The following is an 18,237-nucleotide window of genomic DNA, read 5'->3' as shown; positions in this document are numbered from 1 at the left end:
GTCTCCAGGATGTGGAACTTGTTCACGGCCGCGGTGCCTCACGTCCAGGAGATGAACGCTCACAGTGTCAAACTGATGGCACATAAGTGGAGACACACTGCCAACTCCTCTGACACTCTTTGTGACGTGACACTCAGTGTAGTGCAGTGCGTGAATAGTGCTAGTGAAGTGAAACGAATAGTGCTCCATTTACATGCTGACCATCTTGTATATTATTTATTTTTAAGTCTTGTAAATATTGTAGAAAAATTTATTGTAGTACCCTTAGAATAGGTAGCACACGACAGTGTGCCTTTGGGTATATGTTCCTTTGTATTAAGTTATGTTTAAATAAAAAAAAGAGAGAGAGAGAGAGAGAGAGAGAGAGAGAACACGCATGCACGGTGTGTTATCGGAGCTTTTTTTTTTCTTTTTTTCTTTTTTTTAATACGTAGGGAAGAGGGCCAGCCAAGGGCAAAAAAAAGAAAGAAAAAAGCCCACTTGAGCGCTGGCTCTCCAAAGAGTAGAAAAAGTGCCAAAACCGTCAGCCAGAATTAGGGAAGCAAATGCCTCGATACCTCCCTCTTAAGAGAAGACAAGTTGTAGGAATTTGGAAATACAGATGCAGGGAGGGAGTTCCAGAGTTTACCAGTGAAAGGGATGAATGATTGAGCGTACTGGTTAACTCTTGCATTAGAGAGTTGGACAGAATAGGGATGAGAGGAAGAAGAAAGCCTTGTGCAGCATGGCTGCAGGAGGAGGGAAGGCATGCAGTTAGCAAGATCAGTAGAACAGTTACCATGAAAAAAGCGATAAAATATAGAAAGGGATGCAACATTTCGGCGGTGAGAAAGAGACTGAAGACAGTTAGTCAGAGGAGGGAGTTGATGAGACGAAGAGCTTTCGATTCCACCCTATCAAGCAAAGCTGTGTGACTGGAACCCCCAAACATGCGAAGAGTACTCCATACAGGGACGGATAAGGCCCTTATACAGAGTAAGCAGTTGGAGGGCGAGAAAACTGGCGGAGACGCCTCAGAACACCTAACTTCATAGAAGCTGTTTTAGCAAGAGATGAGATGTGAAGTTTCCAGTTAAGATTATGAGCAAAGGACAGACCGAGGATATTCATTGTGGAAGAGGAAGACAGTTGAGTGTCATTGAAGAAGAGGGGATAGTTGTCTGGAAGGTTGTGTCGAGTTGATAGATGGAGGAATTGAGTTTTGAGGCATTGAAAACTACTAGATTTTCTCTGCCCCAATCGGAAATTTTAGAAAGATCGGAAGTCAGGCGTTCCGTGGCGTCCCCGCGTGATCTGTTAATTTCCTGAAGGGTTGGACGTCTCTGAAAGAACGTGGAAAGATGTAGGGTGGTATCATCAGCGTAGGAGTGGATAGGGCAAGAAGTTTGGTTAAGAAGGTCATTAATGAATAATAGAAAGAGAGTGGGTGACAGGACAGAACCCTGAGGAACACCACTATTAATAGGTTTAGGAGAAGAACAGTAGCCATCTACCACAGCAGCAATAGAGCGGTCGGAAAGGAAACTTGAGATAAAGTTGCAGAGAGAAGGATAGAAGCCGTAAGAGGGCAGTTTTGAAATCAAAGCTTTATGCCAGACTCTATCAAAAGCTTTTGATATGTCTAACGCAACAGCAAAAGTTTCACCGAAATCTCTAAAAGAGGATGACCAAGACTCAGTAAGGAAAGCCAGAAGATCACCAGTAGAGCGACCTTGACGGAAGCCATACTGGCGATCAGACAGAAGATTGTGAAGTGACAGATGTTTGAGAATCTTCCTATTCAGGATAGATTCAAAACTTTAGACAAGCAAGAGATTAAAGCTATAGGACGGTAGTTTGAGGGGTTAGAACGGTCACCCTTTTAGGAACAGGCTGAATGTAGGCGAACTTCCAGCAGGAAGGAAAGGTAGAAGTCGATAGACAAAGTTGGAAGAGTTTGGCCAGGCAAGGTGCAAGCACAGAAGCACAGTTTTTGAGAACAATAGGAGGGACCCCATCAGGTCCATAAGCCTTCCGAGGGTTTAGGCCAGCAAGGGCATGGAAAACATCATTACGAAGAATTTTGATTGTAGACATGAAATAGTCAGAGGGAGGAGGAGAGGAGGACAAGCCCAGAATCGTCCAAGGTGGAGTTGTGAGCAAAGGTTTGAGAAAAGAGTTCAGCTTTAGAGACAGAAGAGATGGCAGTGGTGCCATCAGGATGAAATAAAGGAGGAAAGATGAAGAAGTGAAGTTATTTGAGATGTTTTTGGCTAGATGCCAGAAGTCACGAGGAGAGTTTGAGTTTGAAAGATTTTGACATTTCCTATTTATGAAAGAGTGTTTGGCAAGTTGAAGAACAGACTTGGCATGATTCCGGCAGAGATATAAAGTGCATGAGATTCAGGAGATGGAAGGCTCAAGTACCTTTTGTGGGCAACCTCTCTATCATGTATAGCACGAGAACAGGCTGAGTTAAACCAAGGTTTAGAAGGTTTAGGTTGAGAAAAGAATGAGGAATGTACGCCTCCATGCCAGATACTAACACCTCTGTTATGCGTTCAGCACAAAGAGATGGGTCTCTGACACGGAAGCAATAATCATTCCAGGAAAATCAGCATAATACCTCCTCAGGTCCCCCAACTGGCAGAGGCAAACGCCAGAGGCACCTTCGCTTTGGGGGATCCTGCGGAGGGATTGGAAAAATAGGACAAGATACAGAAATGAGATTGTGATCGGAGGAGCCCAACGGAGATGAAAGGGTGACAGCATAAGCAGAAGGGTTAGAGGTGAGGAAGAGATCAAGAATGTTGGGCGTGTCTCCAAGACGGTCAGGAATACGAGTAGGGTGCTGCACCCTACTGCGTGGGCTTGGGGGGGTATTTCTTAGCGGCGGGTTCTGCCACAGATTCGGGGAGAATTTTTTATATGCAGTAACTTTGCTCTCAGAGATCATAACATGTTGAAAAGTACATCGTTGTACTCAGAATAACAAAAAGAAATATGCTTTTATAAGGAAAAAAATCTTTCAGCATTTCCAACAGGTATGATTGTTCCCCGCTGTAGCAGGTGTAAAGTAAGTTAGCTCCTTGGATTTTAAGGGTTTATAGAGTAAAATCTTCCTACTTCTCAGAGCTTCTCACCTGCCTCAACCTTGGCTATGATGTCTGGTTTCTCTTGAAGAGAAAATATTTCATGTTTCTTGATAAGCTTTACCTGTAATACCTTTCTCTTTAATATTTTTGGAAGAAGTCATATTCACAAACCTAGAAAGATCACAAATATTATGTATCACCAACCTACAAAGGTCAAAAATATCATAATGCTTAGCAAACATGAAACATGAAACCCTAACACAGGCAAGCTGGACCAATACATAAGCACAGTGTCCAACTGTCTCGTTAGTTCTTTGTTATGTAATGTTTAATTTGTATATTTTGACATTTAATTATTGTTTTTATTCTTAGAGTATCATTTCTGAATTTATTTTAATTTATTTTATTGGTTTTTGGCAGAAAAAGATAATTTTATAGCAATATATTTTGTTCTCAAATGAAAGTTTCTTTTGCCAAGTGCGTATAAAGTCGGAAATTCTGTGCATTGTACGAGTGATGAAAACAAAGTGAGGGTGCGCATAAAGCTGGAAACACATTAACTGAGATGCGCAGTAAAAGGGACCTCTGTATTATATTTAAAGTCGCGTTAAATTGAAATTGTGTTATTCAAACTCGCTTTAATCAAGAGATGTCTGTATGAAAATTAAAAATGTACATAATATGTTTCTATTTGTGCTATCCCAGTAGAGATAAACCTCTTGTGCCTCATGCTTCTCTGTAAATACTGTGTTCATCTAATTTCAGCCAACCCTCTTCCTGAAGACCGTTTAAGGTACTGGAATGCTTACATGCTTGTGTATGATAGCCTAGATGACCGATTGTCTACCCCAAAGACGCCCAAGACACCACGAATGGGTGCCACCTCACGCTCATTCAGGGCATCCACAAGCAGGTACTGGATGGTCACCAGTCATACTTTTTTTTTTAAGGTTGTTATTAGAGTACTGTTGGAGACAGGCCTTTGTCAAATGGATATTTATAACAATTGTACAATAACCAGTAATGTTCTATTACTGATAGAATATGGTATGTATGGTGTTGTTAGGAAGGCATTAAATTTGTTCTATTTTTACCACTTTTCTTAGTGCAAAGAAGAGCTTTTCAATCAGTGGAACTTCCAGCGAGATTAGAGCACGCTCTAGCTTGTGTGAGCTGAGCCAGTTGCTACAGCAAGGAGAGAGGCAAGGAGTGTTCCGAGAATACATGCCTCCACGCATCATGTCTGCTATCACCTATGAAAACCTCACTTTCCTCAAGAACCGTGATGTTTTCTGCAAAGATTATTATACCTTTATTCAGCAAATATGTTCTGCTAATACAGTGAGTAATTGAAGTACACATGAAATACTGAGATATGAGAAAGATGAGTTTGAATTGTAATATCTTTTTGGTATCTCATGATACATGATCATTGATTAACATTTCCTTTGATCGTGGAGTTGGCAGCATATATGAAAAATGGTACAGAAGGTTTTTAGTTTATACTTCTTTACAGGGAAGTGGCCAGTTTGATGTTGCAGTACCCATCTCCATTGAAGTAGTAAGTTTAGGAGTAAACTTCCTGCTCAATACTTATCTCCGAACCAAAGACAAGGAGGATGCAGTGATTACTCATTGGGTGGAGATGCTCAGCTCATGGGTGAAGCACTCCAAGGAGGCATCTGGTTGGTGTGTCAAATACTTTTCTAGCGAAGATGGTGTATCCCATATCCAGCCTCTGCTTCTGGAGGCTCCTGACAAGATGACTCGTGGACACTTCAGGTCAGTCATGGTGGTCAGCACTTAATTTTTTTCAATCCTTTATGTACTCTCCTTATAACTACATCACACATGCCTAGCTGGATACTCAAATGGCTTTAGTATAATTTGGTAATTCTCCAAAGACTATGGATGGCACCTGAAAGAAAAAAGAAGTAAAATGCACAAATTTAACTTGGTTCAGGAGAAATTAATAGTGTAAAGGGTAAGTTAATGAATATATCAACTTCATAAGAGTTCAGGAGAAATTAATAGTGTAAAGGATAAAGTTATTAAATGTAACAACTTCATATGAGCTAAATATGCTTTGGGTACTGGAACTCCCTCCATATTCTATTTTGGTTACCTTTAAAACAAAATATCTTGTGTGATGCTATGAACTTTCCCCCACAGCAACTTACTGGGCTCCATATTCAAGGCTGAGTATGAACACTGTGGTAGTGTTGACACTCTGCAGACTGTGATGAAGCACCTCCTGTCCCTGCTTGCCACTGAAGTGCCAGCAGCTATCAAAACATCATATCACTACTTTTTCCTTCTGTACAATTACTGCCAGCAGGTAAGTGATGCTCGTGTGAGTGCGTGATGCTTGTCTCTGTGGGATTGCCAGCATGTCACATATGTAAATAGATAGATAAATGAATTACTTATTGTTTGTTTGAGTGTTGTATTTCTAAGGTGAAAATTTTGACACATTATTCATAATTTTGTTTATTTATAACAAAATGTTTCCTATTCATGCATGTAAGATGTCTTAATACATGTCAAAAGTTGTGCTCTCCTCTACGTAGAACCCCAGAGACTAAGTTGGACTGTAATTTAGTTTAAGGGAATTTATAACTATGGAAGTATCCTTTTGTCACCAAGATACTGGCCAGGTCTGTAGATAGACATGCATGTATTTTTTAAGGTAGAGTTATGAAGCTGCCTTTAATGTACAGTATGCCTAGCTTTCTATAGATCAGTGACAGTTACCCTGTTAATATTAGATAATTAGGTAAAGCAACTTATAGTGTATTTAAATATTTGATAATTTTTATTTTTTTTAAATTTCAGGGCATACATCATTGCAAACAATTCCTATCTCTTGGTGGATTTTCAAGTCTCCTCAGTTTCTTGCTTGGTCCATCTGACCTTGAGAAGCGCCGCTGGGCCCCTATGCAGGCTCAGGAGTTTGGACCACTGCATTCCATCATTGCAACCATAATCAATGCTTGTGATTTGATCCCTTTCCAGACCACAGGTAATGTTCTTATTCATGTCCTTGATGTGGTATGTTTGGATGAGTGAGTCAGTTACTGGCAACTAGTTTTTTTATATCACATTCTTTGTTCATTGTAAATGCCCTCTATTATACACAAACAGACAAACCCACACACAGACAGACAGACAGACAGACAGTGTTTTATTATATACTATCATTGCTGGGATTAAGGAGGCTCTCTACTAAATTTCATTATAGTCAATTCTATGTGGTTTTTTTTATTTTATTTATTTATTTATTTTTTTTCCTGTGAAAAAGACTCTACTGCATACATACATTCTGTAACCTCCACCCCAGTTGCCACTACAAGAGACTGTGGAAGATTGGGGCAACTGGCAGTTGATGGTGCTCAGTGAGAGGGGGAGAGGCAGTTGTGTTTCAGGGCAGGGTTGGAGTTAACCTGCCCAGGTGCTGACTGCTATCTCTGTCATCACCTTTTATTCCCCCAATGGATGTGAGTGTGAAGCTTCCAGGCACCTGAATGAAGCCTCATAGCACCCATACGGAGCTTCATAGCACTGCCCCTCCCTACAGGCCCTCTGAGATCCATCAATTTAATCTTTATCCTCCAATGGGAAGTTTTAGAATCTGAGGCAGCCTCCTCTGTTGTTGAGGCTGCAGCACCCTCTTTTCCTCATCTTGAATCACCAGGTCACCACCGTCCAGGATTCTCACATACCTGTCCTCTTCCTCACACTGCTCGCCTAGTTTTTCCTTGTCGCTCACAGCCAGTTCAGGGGTCAGGGAATCCACATCAATACTCTCCCAGGAGTAGTTGCCTGGTCCATAAACCCATCACAGCCTATCACTGGACAATCTTGAGTTTGCCGTGAGAGCCAAGGCGAATTCTGTAGGTGACAACCGATATGCACTCCTGTACAGTATATGGGGCCTCCCACAAATTGTGCATCTTCGGAGCATTATTGAGAATTGTAGAGTCAAACCTGCGAGCCCTCTTTAAAGCCTTGTTCCCTCAGGCTTCAGTCATACTGCCTCTTCATTGCCTCTTCTGCGAGCTTCAGGTGACCCTGCACTCTGTGATGAACCTCAGGTAAGCATTCCTTTAGATCCACTGCATACTTAGTTGTTCCTGTAAGCAGCTCCTCATCAGGTGGGCGACCTGTGGAAAGATCTACAGGGAGGCGAGTCTCTTGTCCCAGCATTAACTTAGCAGGGATGTACTGCGTGACCTCATGCTCAGCTGACCGGTATGCCATCAGCATTAAAGGTAGCTTCCTGACCCAATTACCTTGGCTCTTCTGACAACAAGTTGCTAGCTCTTGCACAAGGGTCTGGTTGAACTGCTCCACTAGTGTTCACTTTGAGGGTGTAGAGCAGTGGTTCTTAACCTGGGGGGCGCGCCCCCCTAGGTGGGCGTGGGTGATTTCCAGGGGGGGGCACGAGCCTCAGGTGAAAAGTAGAAGTTTTTCCATTTATGGGTTATTTTCATGACAAGAGCTCGTTGCTATCAAAACCAAGTACAGAAACCGCCTGAACGTTGAAGGGGACTTACATTGTGCGCTCTCAAGCATTCAACCACGTATTCAAGATCTGGTAGCTAAGAAGCAGTGTCAAATATCTCACTAACCATGTATTCAAGATCTGGTAGCTTAGAGCAGTGTCAAATATCTCACTAACCATGTATTCAAGATCTGGTAGCTTAGAGCATTGTCAAATATCTCACTAATGTAATTCATGCTTAGTAAATGGACTAAAAAGCCATTTTTTTTATTTTATTTTTAATTCTGGGAGTGAAATTTGTCTATAGATGCAAGGAGGGCGTGGAGGGAAAGAGCAGTTTCTAGAGGGGGCGTGGTAGTAAAAAGGTTAAGAACCACTGGTGTAGAGGGATGGTCTGGGGTTTTCTCATCCCAAGGAGTTTACAGCATTTTTGGAAGACTCCAGACTCAAACTCCCGACTTTGGTCTGAGTGCAGCTGTGCTGGTACCCCAAATATGGAAAAAAACTGTTCGATAATTACCTCAGCTACTATGGTGGCTTCATGTTCAAGAAGTGCATAGACTTCTGGTCACTTTGTAAAGTAGTCCATAGCCACACAAAGTTGTCAGCTGTGATGGTGGGGAACAGGCTGGTGATATCCACTGCTACCCACTCCAAAGATGCCCCCAACTTGGTAGAGCTGCAGGGGAGTGTGACCGTGATGAGGAGGACCCTTCTTGGTCCAACAAACGTCACAGGACTGGCACCACTCCTGCACATCTCTGCATAGGCCCATCCAGTAGTAGCTCTGGCTAAGCCGACTCAGTGTCTTCTATACACCCAGGTACACCAGCCGTTCTTCCATGTGTCTCCTGTAACAGATCAGCCCATAACACCTTGGAAACCACTGTCTGTTGGAGACCAACTTTGCCATCCTTCAGTACCCACTTCTTGATGAGTACCTCTCTGATAAGCCTGAGGATGTCCCACTGCTCCAAATTATGTTTCAAAGCAAGACTGGTGGTAGCAACCTCTTTCTGTGGTGGCTTTTCTACACTTGCTGCCAGCCATTCAACAATGAGGATGAGTCAGGGTCATCATGCTAGGTCTCCAGCCAATTCCTTCCTGAGTCTTCCATATGCACAGTTGTCCTCCTGCTGACCTCCACCAGGTCCCTGTGGCTGCAGTGGGAACATTCTGGTGCACATGGATGCTGGCTCAACTTCTCTGCACTGCTATGCACTTCTTCTTAGTGATACACCACCCAGTAGATGTACTGCTCCAGAGTTCTTAGCCATTACACTAGCTGACTCTTGGAGTCCTTCAGTGTCTTCAATCAGTGTAGTGTGGCATGGTCAGTGTGGATGATGAATTCTGCCCTGTACAAATAATTGTGGAAATGGTCTACAGCCTTAACCCCTTCAACATGATGACACATATTTTGCGTCATCAGGGCACTCATGACATATCCGATAACACACATATTGTGTCATTGTTGCTTTCTGCTAAGAAAGTGCTATTTTTTTCCTGGATGCTGTATGAGATCTTTCAGAATGTAGGTCATATATGATACAATGGTTTACTTGACTTTCATCATTACTACAAATGTGTATGATTTGCTTATGCCTGGATAAGTATTGATATGCTGTGCTGTCAATAATTCTATTTTATTTGTTTATTTTTTGTGGAATCAGTAGATTAGTTTACCATAGAAATAAACATTTTCTATTGTTTGTCATCTTCAGAAAATGGTTAAGAGTAGGTAAACTAATTTTTTCAAAAAAATTTGTATGGGTTTATCTCGTAATGTACATACCTAGTATGAAAGATCACTTATTATTATCATTATTTCCGTAGAGAGAGAGAGAGAGAGAGAGAGAGAGAGAGAGAGAGAGAGAGAGAGAGAGAGAGAGAGAGAGAGCTGCCTGAGTCGGGTATCCCTCCACCACATCCCCAGCCCAGATATGGTACAGGGAGCCATTTTCTATTGCCCAGAGTGAAGAAGTAACCACCGCCAGGAGCTCCTTGCATGTCACACAGTAATTCTCTGTAGTAGGCAGCCACTTGCTCCTGCTCCACCTACACCTGGGAAAGTAAAGCACTAATACCTTCCATACTGGCATCACAATCCAGGATGTAAGGATGGCTTGGGTCAGGGTATAGCAGCACTGGGACTTTTACCAGGGTTACCATGGCCTCCTTCAGCTGCTTGAAAGCTGCCTGGCACACATCCCAGTGATACAAAGTATCCTGGCTGGTCAGCTGGTGAAGAGAAACAGCAATGATGGCAAAACCGTGGACAAATCTTTTGTAATAGGTACAGAAGCCCAGGAAACTCCCCACCTCCTTCACAGACTTCGGCACTGACCGCTCCCTGATCTTCTGTGGATCTGGCTTTACCCCATCTCATTCAACAAGGTGTCCCAAGAACAGTACCTACCTCTGGAACAACACATACTTCTTGGGGTTCAGTTTCAGGTTGGTCATTGGAAATGCTGTAGCACTACTTCCAGGTGCTCCAGTTCCTCCTTGAACATTGCACCAAACACAATGATGTCATCTAGGTAGATAAGCACATGTTCTATTAGCCACTCGAAGGTAGCTGGTGCATTACTCCATAGCTTATGACTGAAGTGCCATAAGCCATGTTCATAGGAGAATGCTGTTTTCTCTTTGTCCTCGTCTGCCATCTCCACTTGATGGTAGCCTGACTTAAGGTCTAGGGTGGAGAACCATTTTGCACCAACCAGTGCATACAACCTTGTCCAGAACTTTGCCAGGAACGCCTCAGTCGGGTACTTATACCTGTACCTCCACTCCATAGCAGCCACCACAGTCATACAAGGTGCATTGCAGGAGAGTCAACTGGCTTAACACCTCTACTACCACATCTTTCAGAGAGGACACCTGCTGCACTGCACACTCCCTTGAGTCCCAAGCCTGAGCCTCTTCCAGGATCTCAAACTGGGCATGATAATCATCCCAAAGTACTTACTCATTGTACTCTTAGGGCTTATGGTGACAAGCCAATGGATGAGTTACAGAAGGAGAGGATTTGCAATCTGCCACCATGCACTGTCTGGCATGGTGGCACCACCTGGCTTGGGCAACACACCTTCACCACCTAGACTGTGCTGACCACCTGTGTTGCGTATTGTGTCACCCTCACAAGACTTATCTTCTTTTTAGTATATCGTAGCTCATGGTATCACACCTGCCCATCCAGACTGCTCTGCTATCTGCAACTGTGCTTCAAGGTGACCCACTTACTTTTTGACTGTCTCACTGAGGCATGATATTTCTTCCTCCACTTCGTGCATCACATCCCGACAGCTCTCTTGGGTGAACTGTCTCAACATTTTCCTACAGCTTAACAACTAGAGATGTACATCCTACATAGGACATCTTGTCTGTCTTCTTGCCGTTTTTCCATCACTGTCTACTCACACTGTAGCCTTTCTTCCATAGCCACCAAAGCTACTGGCAGTGACGGGTTGGCATCAGCCTGCTGATTTTCCATGTCTGACATTGTCACTATATCATGTGCACACACACTCACTGGCCTCCAGAGACACCTAGCACAGCCTCTTGCTCACTGCCGCGTAGTGGGATCCCACTCCTAACACCAGTGTAACGTCCACCCTAGTTGCCACTACAAGAGACTGGGGAAGCTGGGAGGGCAGGTAGTAGATGATGGTGCTTAGTAAAATGGGTAGAGGCAGGGGTGTTCCAGGGCAGGGTTGAAGCTAGCCTACCTAGGTGCTGGCCACTATCCCTGTTATCATCTCCTCAAATGGATGAGAGTGTGAAGCTTTGTGGCATCTGAGTGAAGTCTTATAGTTCCCATACAGAGCTTCAGAGCACTAGTATATCTGGAGCTTTGTAGCAATACATACTGACATACAGTGTGTTTGAGATTCAACTCCAAACTGATGATAAATGGTCCACTTGTATATTATACCTGTCCGAACCATAGAAAATCCAAGCCAATAATGAATGCTTGGCTCCATCATAAAAAATGGGTTACAATATACTTGGCACCAACATCAGGAATTTTATTTGGAGATAGATTTGCTAAAATATTAATGGTTTTGAGTAGGAAGTAGCTAAGATATAAACTATTCCACTCACAGGATCATACTTCATCACAATCAGTTCAATAGTTTTTTCCATAAAAAGTGGACACATCCACACATGGGCAGATAGAATGTGTTTTATCATATAAGAGTGCATACACAGAGAAAGCAGATTTGCCTGCACAGGCAACCAGTGCTGATCCATGCTAAGAATTAAACCATATAAACAAGTGTAGGCATACACAGAGGAAGCAGGTTCGAGCGGTTCAGTGTCGGCAGTCTGCTTTAACCCGCATTCCGGTCTGCTCGGATCATTCTTGCCTGCTCATCCCGTGCAGGTAGACGCAACCGACTAGAGAGGATGGATGTTAAGCTCCTAATAATGAAAATAATAATAATGATAATAATAATAGTTATAATAATAATAATAATAATGATAATGATAATAATTATAATAATAATAATAATAGTAATAATAGTAATAATAATAATAATAATAATAATAATAATAATAATAAAAATATTATTATTATTATTATTATTATTATTAATACCATTTTTATCATTATTTTTTATTATTGTTATAATTATTATTATTTTAATGCCATTATTGTATTATTACTACTACTACAACTATTATTGTTGTTGTTATTATTATTATTATTATTATTATTATTATTGTTATTATTATTATTATTATTATTATTATTATTATTATTATTATTATTATTATTATCATCATTATTGTTATCATTGTTATTACACAGTGTAACAAAATTTTGACTTTTTTGTCTTTGGTCAATTAATGTTATTTTCTATTTCCTTTCATCTAAAAAACAAAGAATATAATGCTTATTCTCTTTAAACTTTGATTTTTATAAACTGGCCAGTGATGTTTTGAAACTAGCCTATTATAATAGGCTAATTTCAATTATTCCCACCAATCCAGACAGATTCTTCACTAATTTGGTGAAAAAAAAATTAAAGAACTTTCTAGATGACTCCAGAACCTTCAAAACTATTCTTTCCAAACGTATTTTTTTTTTTTTTTTTTTTTTTTTTTACATTACAAGGGCACTGGCCAAGGGCAAACAAAGTGTTGGAAAAAAAAAAATCCCGCTGGTTGCCAGGCCCTGTTAAGAAGAAAGTAGAAAGAGAAAAAACAAAAAAAATCTAAAAGGAGGGTCCAGTTAACGTAAGAGGTGTCTTGACACTCCTCTTTTGAAAGAGTTTAAGTCATAGGCAGGTGGAAATACAGACACAGGTAGAGAGTTCCAGAGTTTACCAGTGTAGGGAATGAAGGAGTGAAGATACTGGTTAACTCTTGCATTAGGAAGATGGACAGAATAGGGATGAGAAGAAGTAGAGAGTCTTGTGCAGCGAGGCCGCAGGAGGGGAAGGCATGCAGTTAGCAAGTTCAGAAGAGCAGACAGCATGAAAACAGCGGTAGAAGACAGATAAAGATGCAACATTGCGGCGGTGACTTAAAGAATCAAGACAGTCAGTTAGAGGAGAAGAGTTGATAAGACGAAAAGCTTTAGATTCCACCTTGTTTAGTAAAGCTGTGTGTGGATCCCCCAGACATGAGAGCCATACTCCATACACGGGCGGATAAGGCCCTTGTACAGAGCAAGCAGCTGGGAGGGAGAGAAAATGGACGAAGACGCCATAGGACACCTAACTTCTTGGAAGCTGATTTAGCAAGAGTAGAGATGTGAAATTTCCAGTTTAGATTTTTAGTGAAGGATAGACCGAGTGTGTTTAATGTAGAGGAGAGGGAAGTTGAGTGTTATTGAAGAAGAGAGGATAGTTGTCTGGAAGGTTATGTCGAGTAGATAGTTGTAGAAATTGAGTTTTTGAGGCATTGAACAAAACCAGGTTTTCTCTGCCCCAATCAGAAACAAGTGAAAGATCAGAAGTTAGGCGTCCTATAGCATCTCGCCTTGAGTCATTTAATTGTTGTTGGGTTGGGCGTCTGTTGAACGCTGTTGAATAATGCAGGTGGTATCATCAGCATAGGAGTGGATAGGGCATTGAGTCAGATTTAGGAGATCATTGATGAATAATAGAAAGAGAGTGGGTGATAGGACAGAACCCTGTGGAACACCACTGTTGATAGTTTTAGGGAAGAACAGTGACCGTCTACTACAGCAGCAATAGAACGATCGGAAAGGAAACTGGAGATGAAGGTACAGAGAGAAGGATAGAATCCGTAGGAGGGTAGTTTAGAAATTAAAGATTTGTGCCAGACTCTATCGAAGGCTTTCGATATGTCAAGGCCGACAGCAAAGGTTTCACCGAAGTCCCTAAAAGAGGATGACCAAGATTCAGTTAGGAAAGTAAGAAGATCACCAGTAGATCTGCCTTTACGGAAACCATACTGGCAATCAGAGAGAAGGTTGTGAGCTGATAGATGCCTCATTATCTTCCTATTAAGGATAGACTCAAAGGCTTTAGAAAGGCAGGAAATCAAAGCTATAGGGCGGTAGTTAGAAGGATTGGAGTGGTCACCTTTTTTAGGGACAGGTTGAATGTGAGCAAACTTCCAGCAAGAAGGATAAATAGAAGTAGAGAGACACAGATGAAAGAGTTTGACCAGGCAGTGAGCGAGTTCGGAAGCACAGTTTTTGAGAACAACAGGAGGGACTCCATCCGGACCGTAAGCCTTCCGAGAATCAAGGCCAGAGAGGGCCAGGAAAACGTCTTTATAAAGAATTTTAATTTTAGGGATGAAGTAGTCAGAGGGTGGAGGAGTAGGAGGAATATGCCCAGAATCATCCAAAGTTGAGTTGGTAGCAAAGGTTTGAGCGAAGAGTTCAGCTTTAGAAAAGAAGAGACAGCTGTAGAGCCATCTGGATGAAGTAAAGGAGGGAAAGACGAAGAAGTAAAGTTGTTAGAGATATTATTGGCTAGATGCCAGAAATCTCGAGAGGAGTTAGAATTGGAAAGACTTTGACATTTTCTATTGATGAAAGAGTTTTTAGTAAGTTGGAGAATAGATTTGGCATGATTACGGGCAGAAATATATAGGGCATGAGTTTCAGCAGTTGGATGGCTACGGAACCGTTTGTGAGCCGCCTCTATCATTGACAGCACGAGAACAAGCAGAGTTAAACCAAGGCTTTTTAGCTTTAGGGTTAGAGAAAGTATGAGGAATGTATAGCTCCATGCCAGAGATAATCACCTCTGTTATGCGCTCGGCACAAAGAGAAGGATCTCTGACATGAAAACAATAATCATCCCAAGGAAATCAGAATAGTACTGCCTTAGTTCCTCCCACTTAGCAGAGTTAAAATGCCAGAAGCACCTCCGCTTAGGCGGGTCCTGAGGCTGCACTGGAGTGATAGAACTGGTAACGGAAATTAGATTGTGGTCGGAGGAGCCCAACGGAGAGGAAAGTTTAACAGAGTAAGCAGAAGGGTTGGAGGTTAGGAAAAGATCAAGAATGTTGGGCGTGTCTCCAAGGCGGTCAGGAATACGGGTAGGGAACTTCACTAGCTGCTCTAGGTCATGAAGGATAGCAAAGTTGAAGGTTTGTTCACCAGGTTGGTCAGTGAAAGAAGATGAAAGCCAAAGCTGGTGGTGAACATTGAAATCCCTAAAATGGAGATCTCAGCAAAAGGAAAGTGAGATAAGATGTGCTCCACCTTGGAAGTCAAATAGTCAAAGAATTTTACATAGTCAGAGGAATTAGGTGAGAGGTATACAGCACAGATGAATTTAGTTAGAGAGTGACATTGAAGTCTTAGCCAGATGGTAGAAAATTCTGAAGATTCAAGATTGTGGGCACGAGAGCAAGTGGTGTCGTTACGCACGTATGCGCAACATCCAGCTTTGGATTGAAAATGAGGATAGAGCAAGTAGGAGGGAACAGAAAAGGGCTGCTGTCAGTAGTCACAGACAACTGTGTTTCGGTTAGGAAGAGAAGATGAGGTTTAGTAGAGGAGAGGTGGTGTTCCACAGATTGAAAATTAGAACGAAGGCCACGAATGTTGCAGAAATTGATAGTGAAAGTATTAGATGAAGTGTCAAGACACCCAAGGTCGACAGCAGAGGGGCAGTCCGACCTGGGGACATTTATGGTCCCCTCCCCAGAGGGGGACTCCGAGGCAGGGCGTGGTGAAGCCATTATTAAGTTTTGATTTGAAGAGAGTGTAAAAGTGTAAGGTGTTGTAGTGTAGTGTAGGAAGTAGTAGAAGTTGTCTTTAGAGGGCAGGCTGCAGCTGCTCAATTGTATAAATGAGACCACAAAGGGAACCGGGAAGAGAGGACACGGGGAATCACTCAGTCTGCAGCACTGCCTACATCCCCGTAAGTACCTCTCCTGGTACAGAGGGGAAAACAGAGCTATGAGATTTGCAATACCCCGAATTTGGAGGGAACCAACTGATCACTCAAGCAATTGCTTTATCTGTATGGTAGACCCTTCCAAACGTCGAGCAGGTAAAAATGCACCTGCTATCATATATCCTGACCTTCTGTCATCCATTGTGCCAGTGCCACACTGCTCTGAGCTCCCCGTATCCATTCCTCCTAAGAGAGAGCAGCAGTGTTTACAAAAGGAAAGTAGTTCAGAAGAACATGAAGATGCTGATCCAGAGTTCAGAGATGCAACTGATGAGAGAAATCCATACTACCCCAGCCAAGAAGACATCAATGACCTGATCAGAGATCTTGGCCTCACGAAGTCAAATGGCGAGCTTTTAACGTCGAGACTCAAGCAGTGGAATTTGCTAGATGAGATTATGCACATATCAGGTCAGAGAAAGCGTCACCAGCATTTTTCAAGCTTTTTCACTCGTCAAGATGAGCTTTGCTTTTGCCACAATGTGACCGGTCTGTTTGAGGCAATTGGAATTATCCTTAACCCCAAAGAGTGGCGGTTCTTTATCGACAGCTCGTGCAGAAGCCTCGAAGCAGTGTTGCTTCATAACGGGAATATGTACCCATCTGTCCCCCTCGCCCACTATGTCCAGCTCAAAGAGGAATACAGGAGTGTCAAGATGTTGTTAAATGCCTTGAAATATGAAGAGTACCGTTGGGAGGTTATAGGAGACTTCAAAATGGTGGCTTTCCTGATGGGTCTCCAAAGCGGCTTTACCAAGTATCCTTGTTATCTTTGTCTTTGGGACAGCAGAGATACCATGGCACACTACCTCAAGTGAGACTGGCCACAGTGAACCGAGTTTAGTGTGGGGAAGAACAACTTCAAATGGGAGCCATTGTTGGATCCCAGAAAAGTACTGTTTCCTCCACCTCACTTAAAACTGGGCCTTATGAAACAATTCGTCAGAGCTCTAGGTAAGGAGTCCCCAGCTTTCAAGTATCTCCAAGATTTCTTCCCCAAGTTGTCAGCAGCGAAAGTTGAAGCCGGTGTCTTTTTTGGTCCACAAATAAAAAAGGTCATGGAGTGCAAGGAGTTTCCCAAAAAACTCAAGGACAGAGAGAGCAGCATGGGACAGCTTTGTTGCAGTAGTTCTTGGCTTCTTGGGGAATCATAAAGGCCGAAAACTATGTGGAGCTTGTTGAGAACTTGGTGACAAACTACGGCAAGATGGGTTGCAGGATGTCCCTTAAAGTCCATATCCTTGACGCCCATCTTCATAAATTTAAGGAAAACATGGGAGCGTACTCTGAGGAGCAGGGCGAACGCTTCCACCAGGATATATTGGACTTTAAACGCCGCTACCAAGGGTCTTATAATGAAAACATGATGGGAGACTACATTTGGGGACTGATTCGTGAAAGTAATCTACAGTATAAGCATAAATCTAGAAGAACTACTCATTTCTAATGTGTCTATTGTCTCATTGGTCTAATTCTAGAATAAATAAATGCTATTATTGCATTATATGTCATTTTGTATCTACTTTGTTCAAGTCAAACTTCAAATTTGCCACTTTGTCCCTATGAGAATGGATAAATTTAAAAAATGTCATTATCCTGGACACAAAAGCAAAATTAGAAATGAATATAAGTATTTCTTCTTGTTTTCTAGACATAAGCAAATAAGAAATAACAGTTTCAACTCAAGGACAAAAGCTTTGTTACACGGTGAATTATCATCATTGTTGTTATTATCATTATGACAGATACTGCCTCTATCTCTGTCGCTTAACGATTAGGTTGGAACTGGTTACCCGCATGCTTTGTAAACGCCTTATTGCGCTGGTTTCTGGCACTGACCCAAGCTAGAAACCATCGTGCTGGTAACCTGCTATCTCTGTGCATGCACACTAAGATAGGAGGCTAAAAGTGAATGTTGGTAAAACTTAATTAATGAAGTGCTCAAAACAGATAGGTGGTTAAAGGATGTATATAAAAATATATAATGAATAGCTGGAAAACTTGATTTATTTCAAGTACTGGGCTCATTGGTTAAAGTGCACAGAAATGTTGATGTAGAGTTGAAGTGCAGGATGAAAGGAGCAGGAAGTTCTTTGTGGACTGAGAAAGATCTATAATTATAGGGCATAGTTATGTGTGCAAACATGGAGAGAGGGTTACATGCTATGCTATATTGTGCTGAAACATGGAATATGGGAATGCCATATAATGCAAAATGAAATGTTTGAGGAATATGTGTGACTTGGAGAGATAAAGA

At 42.0% G+C, this 18,237-nt stretch overlaps 1 protein-coding gene across 1 annotated transcript in view; it reads left to right on the top strand.

The window, feature by feature from the left end:
* Positions 1 to 18,237, top strand: part of LOC123508337 (ubiquitin carboxyl-terminal hydrolase 24-like) — an 81,834-nt gene that overhangs the window by 16,043 nt on the left and 47,554 nt on the right. The window contains exons 10-14 of the mRNA XM_045261956.1: positions 3,840 to 3,987; positions 4,181 to 4,415; positions 4,591 to 4,856; positions 5,247 to 5,412; positions 5,910 to 6,096. Coding sequence (XP_045117891.1) covers positions 3,840 to 3,987; positions 4,181 to 4,415; positions 4,591 to 4,856; positions 5,247 to 5,412; positions 5,910 to 6,096 — 1,002 coding nt within the window. The remainder of the gene's footprint in view (positions 1 to 3,839; positions 3,988 to 4,180; positions 4,416 to 4,590; positions 4,857 to 5,246; positions 5,413 to 5,909; positions 6,097 to 18,237) is intronic.

This window comes from Portunus trituberculatus, chromosome 24, assembly GCF_017591435.1.
Source record: "Portunus trituberculatus isolate SZX2019 chromosome 24, ASM1759143v1, whole genome shotgun sequence".
Classification (NCBI taxonomy): Eukaryota; Metazoa; Arthropoda; class Malacostraca; order Decapoda; family Portunidae; genus Portunus; species Portunus trituberculatus.
Note: the sequence above shows the minus strand (reverse complement) of the source record. Positions and strands in the feature narration are given on the sequence as shown.